This window comes from Gopherus evgoodei, chromosome 9 (assembly GCF_007399415.2).
Source record: "Gopherus evgoodei ecotype Sinaloan lineage chromosome 9, rGopEvg1_v1.p, whole genome shotgun sequence".
NCBI lineage: Eukaryota > Metazoa > Chordata > Testudines > Testudinidae > Gopherus > Gopherus evgoodei.
Window position 1 is genome coordinate 103,954,333 of NC_044330.1, and position 12,903 is coordinate 103,967,235.

Consider the following 12,903-nt stretch of genomic DNA (forward strand, 5'->3'; position numbering starts at 1 on the left):
TCATAATGATTCTCAGTATAGCCCATTCTCAAGTTGTGGGACAGGTCTTATTAAATCATTTTAGTGGAATTTCTTAATAGACCACTACATACTGCAATTAGTTACAAGCAAATTTACTTTGAATCAATTATTGAGTCCTTCTCTTTTTTCCCTTACCATTAACACAATTGAATAATTTGTGGTGCTCATGACCATCAGGGACCAGAAGCCTTAGGCATGAACCACACAGTTCTGCAAAGGACCTATTTTTCTTAAATAAAGATCAACCTTGCCAAGTTGTGTTGGGGCTTTGTAATGAGGATGAGTGTTACAGGGGTGAGAGCCTCATTCTTTAACTAGGCCTGGTCTACACTACGTGTTTATACCGATTTTAGCAGCGTTAAACCGATTTAACCCTGCACCCGTCCACACAACGAGGCCCTTTATATCGATATAAAAGGCTCCTTAAACCAGTTTCTGTACTCCTCCCCAATGACAGGAGTAGCGCTGAAATCAGTATTACCATATCAGATTAGGGTTAGTGTGGTCGCAAATTGACGGTATTGGCCTCCGGGCGGTATCCCACAGTGCACCACTGTGACCGCTCTGGAAAGCAATCTGAACTCGGATGCACTGGCCAGGTAGACAGGAAAAGCCCCGAGAAATTTTGAATTTCATTTCCTGTTTGCCCAGCATGGAGCTCTGATCAGCACGGGTGGCGATGTGGTCCCAAATCCAAAAAGAGCTCCAGCATGGACCGTACGGGAGATACTGGATCTGATCGCTGTATGGGGAGACAAATCTGTTCTATAAGAGCTCCGTTACAGAAGACGAAATGACAAAGCATTTGAAAAAAATCTCCAGGCTATGATACGGAGTCCACAGCACAGTGCTGTGTGACAAGCATAACGGAAAGCCAAAGAATCAAATGGACGCGCATGGAGGAAGGGAGGTGGGACTGAGGACTCCAGCTATCCCACAGTCCCTGCAGTCTCCGAAAAGCATTTGCATTCTTGGCTGAGTTCCTGATGCCTGTAGGTCAAACACATTGTCCAGGGTGGTTCAGGGTATATCTCGTCAATTTACTCCCCCTCCCCCTGCCGTGAAAGAAAAGGGAAAAAAATCGTTTCTTGCCATTTTTCAATGTCACTGTATGTCTACTGCATGCTGCTGGTAGACACGGTGCTGGGGCAATGAACAGCAGCACCTTCTCCCCTCCCTTCCCCGGTGGCAGACAGTACAGTGCAGTAAGACTGGTAGCCGTCCTCGTCATCAGCCTGTGAGTGCTCCTGGCTGGCCTCAGGTGAGGTCGGCCGGGGGTGCCTGGGTAAAAACAGGAATGGCTCCCGGTTATTCCCGGCAGATGCAACAGAACAGCTGGTAACCGTCCTCATCATAGCAACTGGGGGCTGAACTCCATGAGCCCCCCTCCTTTCATGTCTAAAGAAAAGATTCTGTACTGCCTATACTATCATAGCAGCTGAAGGCTGCCTCCCCATCATTTTATCTCACTAAAAAGTCAGTGTTTCTTATTCCTGCATTCTTTATTACTTCATCACACAAATGGGGGACCCTGCAACGGTAGCCCAGAAGGGTTGGGGGAGGAGGGAAGCAACAGGTGGGGTTGTTGCAGGGACACCCCCTAGAATGGCATGCAGCTCATCATTTTTGAGGGATCTGACATGGAGCGGCTGTGCTCTCTGGTTCTCTGATACACTGGTTCTCTAGTACACTTGCCCCATATTCTGGGCAGGACTGACTCTATTTTTAGACACAACATAGAGGAGGGAATGACCCGAGGAGTCATTCCCATTTTCGTCTTTGCACACCCGGCCAACCTCAGCGAAGGTCAGCCAGGAGCACCCATGACAGCAGCAGATGGTACAGAACGACTGATAACCGCCTCTGCTACCTTGCAAAGGCAAATGAATGCTGCTGTGTAGCACTGCAGTACCGCCTCTGTCAGCGGCATCCAGTACACAAACAGTGACAGTGACAAAAGGCAAAACGGGCTCCATGGTTGCCATGCTATGGCATCTGCCAGTGCAATCCAGGGAAAAAGGGCACGAAATGATTGTCTGCCGTTGCTTTCATGGAGGAAGGAATGAGTGACGACATTTACCCAGAATCACCCGCGACACTGTTTTTGCACCATCATGCACTGGGATCTCAACTCAGAATTCCAATGGGCGGGGGCGACTGTGGGAACTATGGGATAGCTACCCACAGTGCAACACTCCAGAAATCGAGGCTAGCCTCGGTACATGGACGCACACCACCAAATTATTGTGCTTTGTGTCGTTGGGTGCACTTGACTTTATACAATCTGTTTTACAAAACCGATTTATGTAAAATCGGAATAATCCTGTACTGTAGACGTACCCTAAGTATCTGTCATTCTTTCAGACTGCATGGAATCTGCCAGGTGAAAAGTAAAGGGAATCACATAGCATAAATTACATGCACTTTCTAGTCATTAAACTACACCCTGCAGATAGTAGGCTTCCTCAGTTTCACACGAAACATGCCCTAAGTTTTCTACAAGTCCAAAGCTACAGGATGCGGATCAGCATTCAATCACCAGCCAGCTGCATCTTACTTCCATTAGTGCCATGGAGAATGCAAATTGATCCTCTCAGAAAGACAAGGTAAGTGAGGTAATATCTTTTATTAGATCAACCTCTGTTGGTTGGACAGATGGGCTTTTGAGCCAGACACAACTCTTCTTCAGAGAGCCTCCTATTTTCCTTAGAGGTGGAAAAGTCACACAGACAATAGAACTTTTATGGTTTGTTTTATAAACTTGGACTGCCTACATGTGCTACTTGCTTGGGGAATGAGCATATTTAAGAGATGGTCTCTCAGGACAATAAGCTGAACACAAGACAAACAAAACAGCCTGCTTACAACTAGTCCTGGAAGCAGGATTCAATCAACAAAGAATTAAAGGAAGGTAGCATAATAAATGCCAATGAACATTTCCACAAATGCATTAATGATAATCTGGGTACAACTTGCAACTCGAAGCTCCTGGCTGGTGAAAGATGCAAAATCCTGCTACTCACCTAGAGCTTAGAACCACTGCTCAGTGCAACTGACTTCACAAATTATTGCCCAGCATCTAATTTTCATTTTCAAGTTAGCTGGTTAGAGAGTTCACAGAGAACAGTCTCCAGCTTCAACTGTCAACTCAAGACTCTGAACCACTGACTCTCAATCATATTTTAGTCCAGAGAACAGACCAGTGAGTTATGAGGAACTCCAAGGTGAGGTCTCCAGAGGTGGAGGAATCAGTTTCCCATTACAATCCTTTGGGTGAGTCTGAGAGGAATTAATAGATTCATGTCAGGCTGTCCTATTCACCCTGTGACCTTTTGATGTTCAGACAGCAGTAGAATCAAACACTAAAGCTGAATTCAAACACTGTGTAAACATCTTGGTCTTCTCTTTTCTGATGTATAGTGTTGGTTTACTTGTTTTATACATTGGCACTTAGAATTTATTTGGTTTGTTTTAAGAAAAAACTATTGGAAGAGTTTAATAATAAATAAGAGCTCTTTTTGGACTTCAGCACTACTGGATTTTCAAACAGCTACAACAGTGAAAGATTTTGTTCCATCTGCAGAGAGCCACAAGACAACAGCTCATCTATCAGACTTGGACCTTGATAAGTGAAATATATTTTTGTGACCTACCAACTTGAAACTCCATGTAGAAATGTAACTACTTACCCTTAAAAAGTTCCAACTGGTACAGAATACAGAAGACCATCTGCTGAGCAACATCGGATGCCACAAGCATATCGGTTCAGTGCTCTATTTCACTGTCTCCCTATTGACCACCCCACACTGCATTAAGAACTTGCAATTTATTATTTACAGTTAAAAATTATGAACAAACTCTGGTCCTAATAATCTGGACGAGCCTACTGAACATAACTCAGGGCTGTCGATGTAGTCATGGTTAGTATCTGGGAACTGCAGCCCAATGCCTGGTTCAAGAGTATGTTTCACCCCAAGAGAAACGATAGCTGGAGGTCTGAGAGCTGGAGGTGGGTACATGCAAAGAGATTAGGAGAAGTCACAGCGAGATGTAGTTATCACAGGTAGGAGGCTATCTCCACACCCACAGAGGTGGGGCTGGAATTTTGTATGGGAGCACCATTAAAGCATGAGAAACATTGATTATAATTCTAGACATAATCCAAACTTTTTCCTTAACGGCAGACTAATACAAACTAGGCAGACAGTGTTACTGACGGCACCTCAATCAGAAGGAACTTAAATCTTCTTAATATGCTAAAAGTGTTAATAGAGTATTAAAAACATGTTGCCTACATGATAAAAATTAAAATACAGTCACATTCTCAGACCCACTTTTCCCTCACGCAGTATCATAGCCAATGAGGTTAATCTGAGGCATTATTGCTAGTTAAACTAAAATTTAATTTGTATGAAAACTTGGATGAACTTTTCTGAATTCCAAAGGTTAATTTTATGAAAGGAAGAAGGTACTTTTTAAAAAATCATTAAACACTCCATTAAAGTTAATCCTCTTTAGTACTTTTTTAAAAAACATTTCCCCACACAATCTAAGACTATACCTACATCATCTACTATACTCAACCACTGCAATAAGCCACCATATGATGCAAGTTTCTACATTACTGGTTCTGCCATCAGAAAAGTGCATTAGTAGTCCTTTAATGCACACCCTGACTGGTTTATTAAACGAATATAGCTCCTTCATGTTACACTTCTTTTTCAAATCTTTTCAAAAACACAAGTTTTAAGGTTTTATGCAATGTCTACCGAAAAAGATTACTCCATAACAGAACAGTAAGACTGGTAGAAAAAAGGATGAGCACTATTCTTAATAACTTGCTTCTTTTCCTTTAAAGTATTCTGGATTAGTTGAGTCCCATCTTTATATACTTGAGATCCAATGACATTTCAGTAGCAACACTGATTAGCTACTGATCTGATTTTTGTCCTAGAAAAGGAGAGTTTAATCAGCAGTTTCTGGCCACCTACTGTCACCTGGGATCCTCTAGTAGGGACAGTTTAAAACTGCAATTGCCCCCTACTCCCTCCTTTTCATCTCCCATCTCTTTCTTTGCCAGCAATGATGCTTCTCTTGGGAGCTTTAAAATGTTAATTTTACTTAAAAACCAAACTGGTAGCCCTAAACCATATGCCAATTCAGCCTACTTCATATCAAAACAGCCTGACCCACTTAATCAGAGCTGTGTACCTTCAAAGCCACACTGTTTCTAAGAGCATGTCTACACTACAAACTTAAGTTGACAAAAGGTCCACATGCAGCCACTACACTAATTACTGTGTTTTTTCAGTTCAGTACTACCCTCCTTCTGTCAGTAGTACACATCCTCACCAGAAGTGCTTGCACCAACTAAAGAGGGGCACCATTAAGGTCTGAGAGCTGGGAGCTTGGCTGCCCAAGGTGATAGCCTGAGCTGTAAGCTGCAGCCTTTTTTGACAATTTCACTGCTGCCTCAGGCTCAGAGAGAGGGGTTCACAGCTGAAGCTCACAAGAAAGGCTGGTAGGCTCCTGCTGTGAAATTGAGCCCACCACTGGCCTCACAGCTAGGGCTGTCACCCCCAGCTGTCGGATGGGGACTCCAGCTGTGAGCTCCAGCCCCAACTGACAGCTGTGAGGGGCCAGCTGTGAGCCTGGTACTGGGCTCAATTTAAAAGCAGGGAGCAGCCTTTCTTGTCAGTTTCACAGCTCCAACTGTGCGCCCCAGGCTGCAGAACAGAGCTGTGAAATTGTCAAGAATGACAGCCAACAGCACACTGGTTGCCCGAATTACACTGACATAAGCACTATGCTTCTCGTGGAGATGGAGTTATTATGCTGATGTAGTAGGGCACTTATATCAGTGTGTGCAAGGCTGTAGTATAGACACTGACATACTTAGGTCAAGCTGCCTTACATTGAACTAACTCTGTAGCATAGACCAGGCCTAAGACGACGTCTACACAAGAAAAAAACTGGGAATAGCTATTCTGCACTGGTTTCTTAGGGCAGAAACACGTCTGGTGAAGACACTCTATGCCGACGGCAGAGCACTCTCCTGTCAGCATAATTACTCCACCTCTGCGAGAGGCGAAAGCTATGTCGGCAGGAGAGCATATCCTGCCAACATAGTGCTGATACGGATTGCGCTTAGGTCACTGTAACTTGCATTATTCAGGGGGGTGTCTTTCTCACACTCCAAGCGATGTAAATTACATCGATTCAAGCGGTAGTGTAGACCTGCCCTCAGTGCAAAATAAGAGTGTCGACATGGTAAAATGGTGCAGAATAGCTGTTTTCTCTAAATTCACACCTTAGCTAATTCCCTGAATAGACAAGTCCTAAAGTGAACAAGGAGTTGTTTTAGGGTTCCCAACTCGACCTTTTAAGTAAGATTAACACTTAGTCTATAAGGTGCCACAGAACTCTTTGCCGCTTTTACAGATCCAGACTAACACAGCTACCCCTCTGATACTTTAAGGTATCAGTTACTGACAAAAGGCAGGTTGAAGGAAAGAGGAAACTTTAGCGAATGGGATTTATAGATTTTAGATGCCCTTTAAACTAATATCTTTAAAATAAAGGGTAATATTAAAGATATATCTCCGCTGAAACAAATTAAACACTGGTAGTATGGATTGTTTTTCTTCTGATGAGCAGAATCAGCTGTACATTACTGACAGCTGCTGAATTGCCCTATACAGCCCAGTTAGCTGATCTGATGGGACTTGGAAAGAGCATATAATGTCATACTGTACACTCAAGTGTGCTCCACCATAAACTACAGAGACTGCATACATCTTAGCCAACTCCCACCATTTCTGAGCTAGATTCCACCCAATTCCTACTGTGCATGGCCAGACTAGTAGAGCATAATGAATGGGGGTGAGGCACTCCTAGTGTATGACACTCTGAAGGCATAAGGAAGGAAGTGAGATCCCCAGCAATACCAGATGTGCATGACTGGAGAGAGGACTCTTCAGCAGAGTTGGTGACCTGCTTTAGACCTCTTCTCTGGGTCATGAAGTAGCGCTATTGGCCTTAATAAGGAGTATGTTCTACCCTTTTTCTGCAAGGCCACATTGCTCCCAGCCAGGGAAATGGCCTCCCAAGCCAAAAAACAATTATGTATTTCCTTGCCTTTAGCAGTTCTTTCTGGCATCTTGCATATACTCTCAATTATCATCTCTCCCTTTTCTGGGAAATATCTGTCTATTGCTAAGTAAGCAGATACCTCATTCTCTGGAATATTTTTACTACTGCTGTTGGTATAGTGGTCCATTGCTATCAGTTACTTTTCTTCGCTCCCCAACCTTGTGTATATTGCCTGCTTCATCTTCATGTTTTGGGTCACTTGTGAGATCATCAGTACCCTTTTCTAAACTATTGCAGATCTTATTAAAAAAAAAAAGTAACAAAATAAAAAAGGTAACTTCTATGAAGTACATAAAATATCTTGAGTTCAGTTAATCTTCAGGACAGACTAGGGAACTAGATCACCCCACTTGCTCCTCTTTGGCTTTGTATCCAGGTCAACTGAAAAAGAACCTTAGTGTTTCAAAACTGTTTTTCTTAAAGGGCAACCTGCCCTCCTTGCTGACCACTGTTTAAGTGAATCTCTTCAATACCAAAGGAAACCCAAGTGAACTGCTGGAGAGGAAAGCAACTTATTTTTGGTCTGAAAGCAAGGATAGAAATTTCAGGCTTAAATTTAACTTCAAACAAATGCCCAAATAGAAGGACTTCTGACTAAATGTTTCCTCAACCATAATTAGAGTGCTACTGGCACTATATGATGTTTTGTTTCTTAAGCAGCAGGCACATTGCTTTTATGTTACACTCATCTGTTGAGGCCTTTAAATAAAGGATCTCAAAACTACTACAAAAACAAATGCCCTCCAAACCAGTTGTCTGGCCTAGTTCTGAAATGGAATTTTAACTTTTTGGGGGGTGAAGAGGCTGTATGGAAGGGGTGGACAGGAATTAAAAGCTATCTCTACTCAAAGTAACCCAAATAGCAACAAACAATCATCAAGTTAGCATATGTCTAAGCATCTTGTATACTGTATGTAAGGGTATGGCTACACTTACAGATGTACAGCGCTGGGAGTTACAGCTGTCTTCGTACAGCTGTGTAGGGAAAGCGCTGCAGTGTGGCCACATTTGCAGCATTTGCAGCGCTGTTGCGAGTGGTACATTGTGGGCAGCTATCCCAGCGTGCAAGTGGCTGCAACATGCTTTTCAAAAGAGGGGGGTGAGGTGGAGTGTGACAGGGAGCGTGGGGGAGACAGAGAGAGTGGATTTTTGGAGCTGACACTGTTGTCAGCTCCCTGCCTTGCAAGTTCTAAGGACTGGAAGATACACAGCACCTACCTTCAATCATTTTAAAAGTTTCGACCCCTTCCCCCACCCCTCTCTTATTCACTAAATGCAAATTATGCACTCCTAAATAGCCTTCAGACCACATAAGCAGCTACTCAACACAGACTCCCCCCTCCCCCTCCGCCGTGTGGCTTCTCTCCTCAAGCAAACAGCTGTGAACATTCCAAAGCAATTCCCCTGCCTGCCTCCGCTCGCTCGAGCAAACAGGAGCTGTGTTTGTTTTTTAGACAAGCAGCTCCGGGGTGCCCAGAGTTCAGCCACTCTCCCGGTTTGTTGTGAACAGGCATTCTGGGATACCTCCTAATACCCTGGAGGCCAATTACAGCGCTTTTGGTGGCCACACTTGACGAGCAGCACTGCATCACCAGCGCCGCACTCGTTATACCCCAAGCAGACCAGGTGTACAGCCAGCGCTGCAGCCCGGGAGTTGCAGCGCTGGATGTGCCTTGCAGGTGTGGACAGTTACTAAGTTGCAGTGCTGTAAACCCACCACCAGTGCTGCAACATGGCCTTAGAAAAAGATAAATTGACATTAACACAAGATACTCCATCCGTCCAGTATATTAGTTGTGTATTGTATACAATCAACATGTTACTGCACTTATGCCAGTTTCTTAAAGTTAGAAAACATTTTAAGAAAAATGTAACAGTTTTCGGTTAAATTTTATATTTTTTAAATCTAGGCAAAAATTCCTCTTGGTTAAAAAAAAATGAGAACTGTTTTTCCACCCTAGGCCCCCCAGAAATGCATCAATTTATGTATCTGTGGTTCTTTCAATATGATCAAGAAATCCTTTCTAAATATGCCTGCACTAACTCCATATTACTACTGGATCAGTCTAAACTACCTTTTGACCATAAATCAGACTACAATAATTTACTTAAAAGAAACAATATTTTAAAATAGAAGCTGCATCTTCTCTGGGTTCATAAATAAGTACTGCGCTAAATTTTGAGGCAGACATTTACTAACAAAGTCATTTAAGTTTACAAAAAATTGTTATAATGGAAATTTTTAAATTAAGATTGGATGATTTTCTAAGATATATGCTCTAGTTCAAACAGGCATTAATTCAGCGAAGTCCTATGGCCTATGTTTTACTGGAGTTCAGCTAAATTATCAAAACAGTTCTTTTTGGCTTATAATCTACGATGCAGTATAAATGTAAAGTCAGTGGATATTTAAAAACAAACATTCAAAACAGAGATTATTGAGACCTAGAAATAACTGACTGGTACTTCTGAATATACCAATTCTCTTTCTAAATTGGTCTTCTTATCCAATCTTAGATCATCTGCTTAAATAAGTTATGAACTAGGTTGCCTTCAGAATGACACAAATGTGTGTTCTAAAGCCAAATGATCTTTAAAAAGAATTTCACTACAGTTACAAAATATGTAGTGTTAATTTTCAATTTACACCCTTATCTTGAATCCTGTTTAGACTCAAATAACAAGTAGGCAACATGTTTGCACTAAACATTTTCTTACCAGACTATGACGATTCATCACTGTTGTACTGTTTCTGCGGGTTCGCAAAATGTTGGCCTGAAACACCTGTGAATTATCACTGTGAAAAGAAAGAGTGGTCAAATTCAAGAGCCATTTCCCTCCTTCACCTCCTACAAAAAATGCCTCAATATAAGCTATGTGTGTGCTTTCATCCTCTCTTAACCCAAAGTCAAAAACTCAAGTCTCTCTCCCCGAAACAAGTTCCAGCTACCCCACTTAATGACATTAATCATGCTTAGTCCTCACTAAAGTGGCTGCAAACTTTTTATGGAGATGTCTCTTCTATGGAAATGTATGAGTTTAGAGTGCAGCTCTCTATATGCAGTCCTCAGCACCAAACACAATTCATTCACTAGAATTTGAGAGTAAGCATAATCAACAGATGGACTGATGCAAGCCTCAATTCCAGTGGTATCAAAGACAAACCACACTGCAGGTCAGAAGTTTGTCACTGGGAGCACCTTATAAGTTACAACCCCTCTTCACCAAGGTGTTGATACAGCACTCAAAATGTTAAATTAAGCACCCAGAATATCCATTTAGAAAGTCCTAATTATTTTTTGAAGTGGTACCTTGGTAAAGATGAAGAGGAGGTTACTTACCTGTAACTGGAGGTTCTTTGATATGTGTGGTCCCCACCTGTATTTCATTGTGGGTTGTGTCTGCGCACCATGGGCCCAGAGCCAGACAATCTGAATGTAGTGTCCACTGGTCCACAAACGTGCCCTGGATCACATCATGCCTAAGGGGATAAAGAGAGGGGGAACTCTCCAGTTCCTTCCCTATTGTGAATCATAGGCAATCCAAAGCAGAGGAGAAGGAGGGCGAGTAGTGGAATACAGATAGGGATCTCATATCTCAAAGAACATCCAGTTACATATAAGAAACCTCTTCTTCTTCAAGTGATGGTCCCTACTGTTTTCCACTGTGGGTGATTAACAAGCAGTAAAGCCTTGTCTACACCACAAAGTTGCAGCGCTGGTGAGGGGGTTACAGCGCTGCAACTTAGGAGGTGTACACACCTGCAGGGCATTACCAGCGCTGCAACTCCCTATTTGCAGCGCTGGCCGTACACCCGGTCGAACCTCGGGTGTAGAGGATCCAGCGCTGGATCACCAGCGCTGGTCATCAGGTGTAGACACTCACCAGCGTTTTTGTTGACCTCCATGGAATAAGCAGGTATCCCAGCCTCTCTGGTAATCAAGCAAACTCCACTGCCCTGTGCTCACCTGACCCCTCCTTTAAATGGCCCAGGAAATTTAAAAATCCCCTTCCTGTTTGCTCAGCCAGGTGTGGAGTGCAATTAATCTATCAATCACTCAGCGACCATGCCTCCACGCACCAAACGAGCCCCAGCATGGACCAATGCAGAGCTGCAGGACCTCATTAGTGTGTGGGGAGAAGAGGCTGTGCAAACACAGCTGCGCTCCAGAAGGAGAAATTATGATATGTATGGTCAGATATCGCAGTCCTTGATGAGAAGGGGCCATGAACGGGACGCCTTGCAGTGCAGAGTAAAAATTAAGGAGCTGAGGAGTGCGTACTGCAAAGCCCGTGAGGGAAATCGCTGCTGAGGAGCTGCCCCCACAACCTGCAGGTTTTACAAGGAGCTGGATGCCATACTTGGGTGTGACCCCACCGCGAATCCTAGGAGCATGATGGAGAGTTCAGAGCAGGGAGAAGTGGGGGATGGTGTAGAGGACGGAGACAGTGAGGCTACTCGCGTGGAGGGAGACACCCCGGAGTCCCAGGACACATGCAGCCAGGATCTCTTCTCCAGCCCGGAGGAGGCTAGCCAGTCGCAGCAGCTGGAAGCTGACGGTGAGGAGGAAGCTGAGGATCGTGCTCGTGGTAAGTAGATTTCAATGTTTTGGGAGAGGAGGATTTTGGTTATGGCTGTCTGCATGCATGCCTAAACGTGGAATAGCCCATTGATTTGATCTATTCTTCCCCGTGGTTTGCTCTGGTGTCCCCCGAACTCCCTCTCCAAGCAGGTATCCTTCCCCGCGGTTTGCTCTGGTGTTCCCGACCCCCCCTCCAAGCAGGCATCCAGCCCCGCGGTGTGCTGCCGTGTTCCCGACCCCCCCTCCAAGCAGGCATCCAGCCCCGCGGTGTGCTGCCGTGTTCCCCACCCCCCCTCCAAGCAGGCATCCAGCCCCGCGGTGTGCTGCCATGTTCCCCAGCCACCCTCCAAGCAGGTATCCAGCCCCGCGGTTTGCTCTGGTGTTCCCCGAACCCCCCTCCAAGCAAGTATCCTTCCCCGCGGTTTGCTCTGGTGTCCCGTCCCCCCCCCAAGCAGGCATCCAGCCCCGCGGTGTGCTGCCGTGTTCCCCAGCCACCCTCCCAGCACGGAGGCAGCCACGCGGTGTGCAGGCATCCAGCACCGCATTTGCACCACCACCACCCCCCCCCAGTATCAGGACGGGTTGAAAGCGGACCAAAAAAAAGCCCCAACCCCCCAAGCACCTAGCTCACCACCTTCCTGTTCACTACTGTCCCTTCTTCAGGACACCAGCTACCCCCTGTAAACCATTGCTGATAAACCCCAGCGACCCAGTGGTCAATTCCCACTCCCAAGGGGTAATTTTTGCTAAAAACACTCACCCCATTGCTCGCCATGACTTAGCTTGCTTGCCCTCTCTGTGTTATGTGAGGTATGTGAGAAGGATGCTACCTAAAGTCTCAAAAGTCCTTCAAAATTTGATAATAAACAATGATGCCTCTCTGTATTACATGTTTCTATCTCTCTGTTTTCTAGGGACCTTGACTACTGCAGCTGTATCACCACCCTCACGGAGGTTGCAGAACTTGAGACGCAATCCTAGGAAATCAAAAGAGGAATTGATCAAGTCTGTTCTGAGCCACTACAACAGGGAAAGTAGGAAGACAGAGGAATGGAGAAGCAGTGTACAGGAGTGGAGAAAGACTGTACATGAATGGAGGCAAACAGAAAGCAGGAGAAAGGAATTGTGTAGGCAAACAGAAAGCAGG

General features: G+C 44.6%; 1 protein-coding gene across 1 annotated transcript in view; it reads right to left on the reverse strand.

The window, feature by feature from the left end:
* LOC115657582 (protein FAM122A-like) overlaps window positions 1–12,903 on the reverse strand; it is a 43,026-nt gene that overhangs the window by 15,843 nt on the left and 14,280 nt on the right. Inside the window, exon 2 of the mRNA XM_030575625.1 lies at window positions 9,892–9,970. Within this exon, the coding sequence (XP_030431485.1) occupies window positions 9,892–9,970 (79 nt within the window). The remainder of the gene's footprint in view (window positions 1–9,891; window positions 9,971–12,903) is intronic.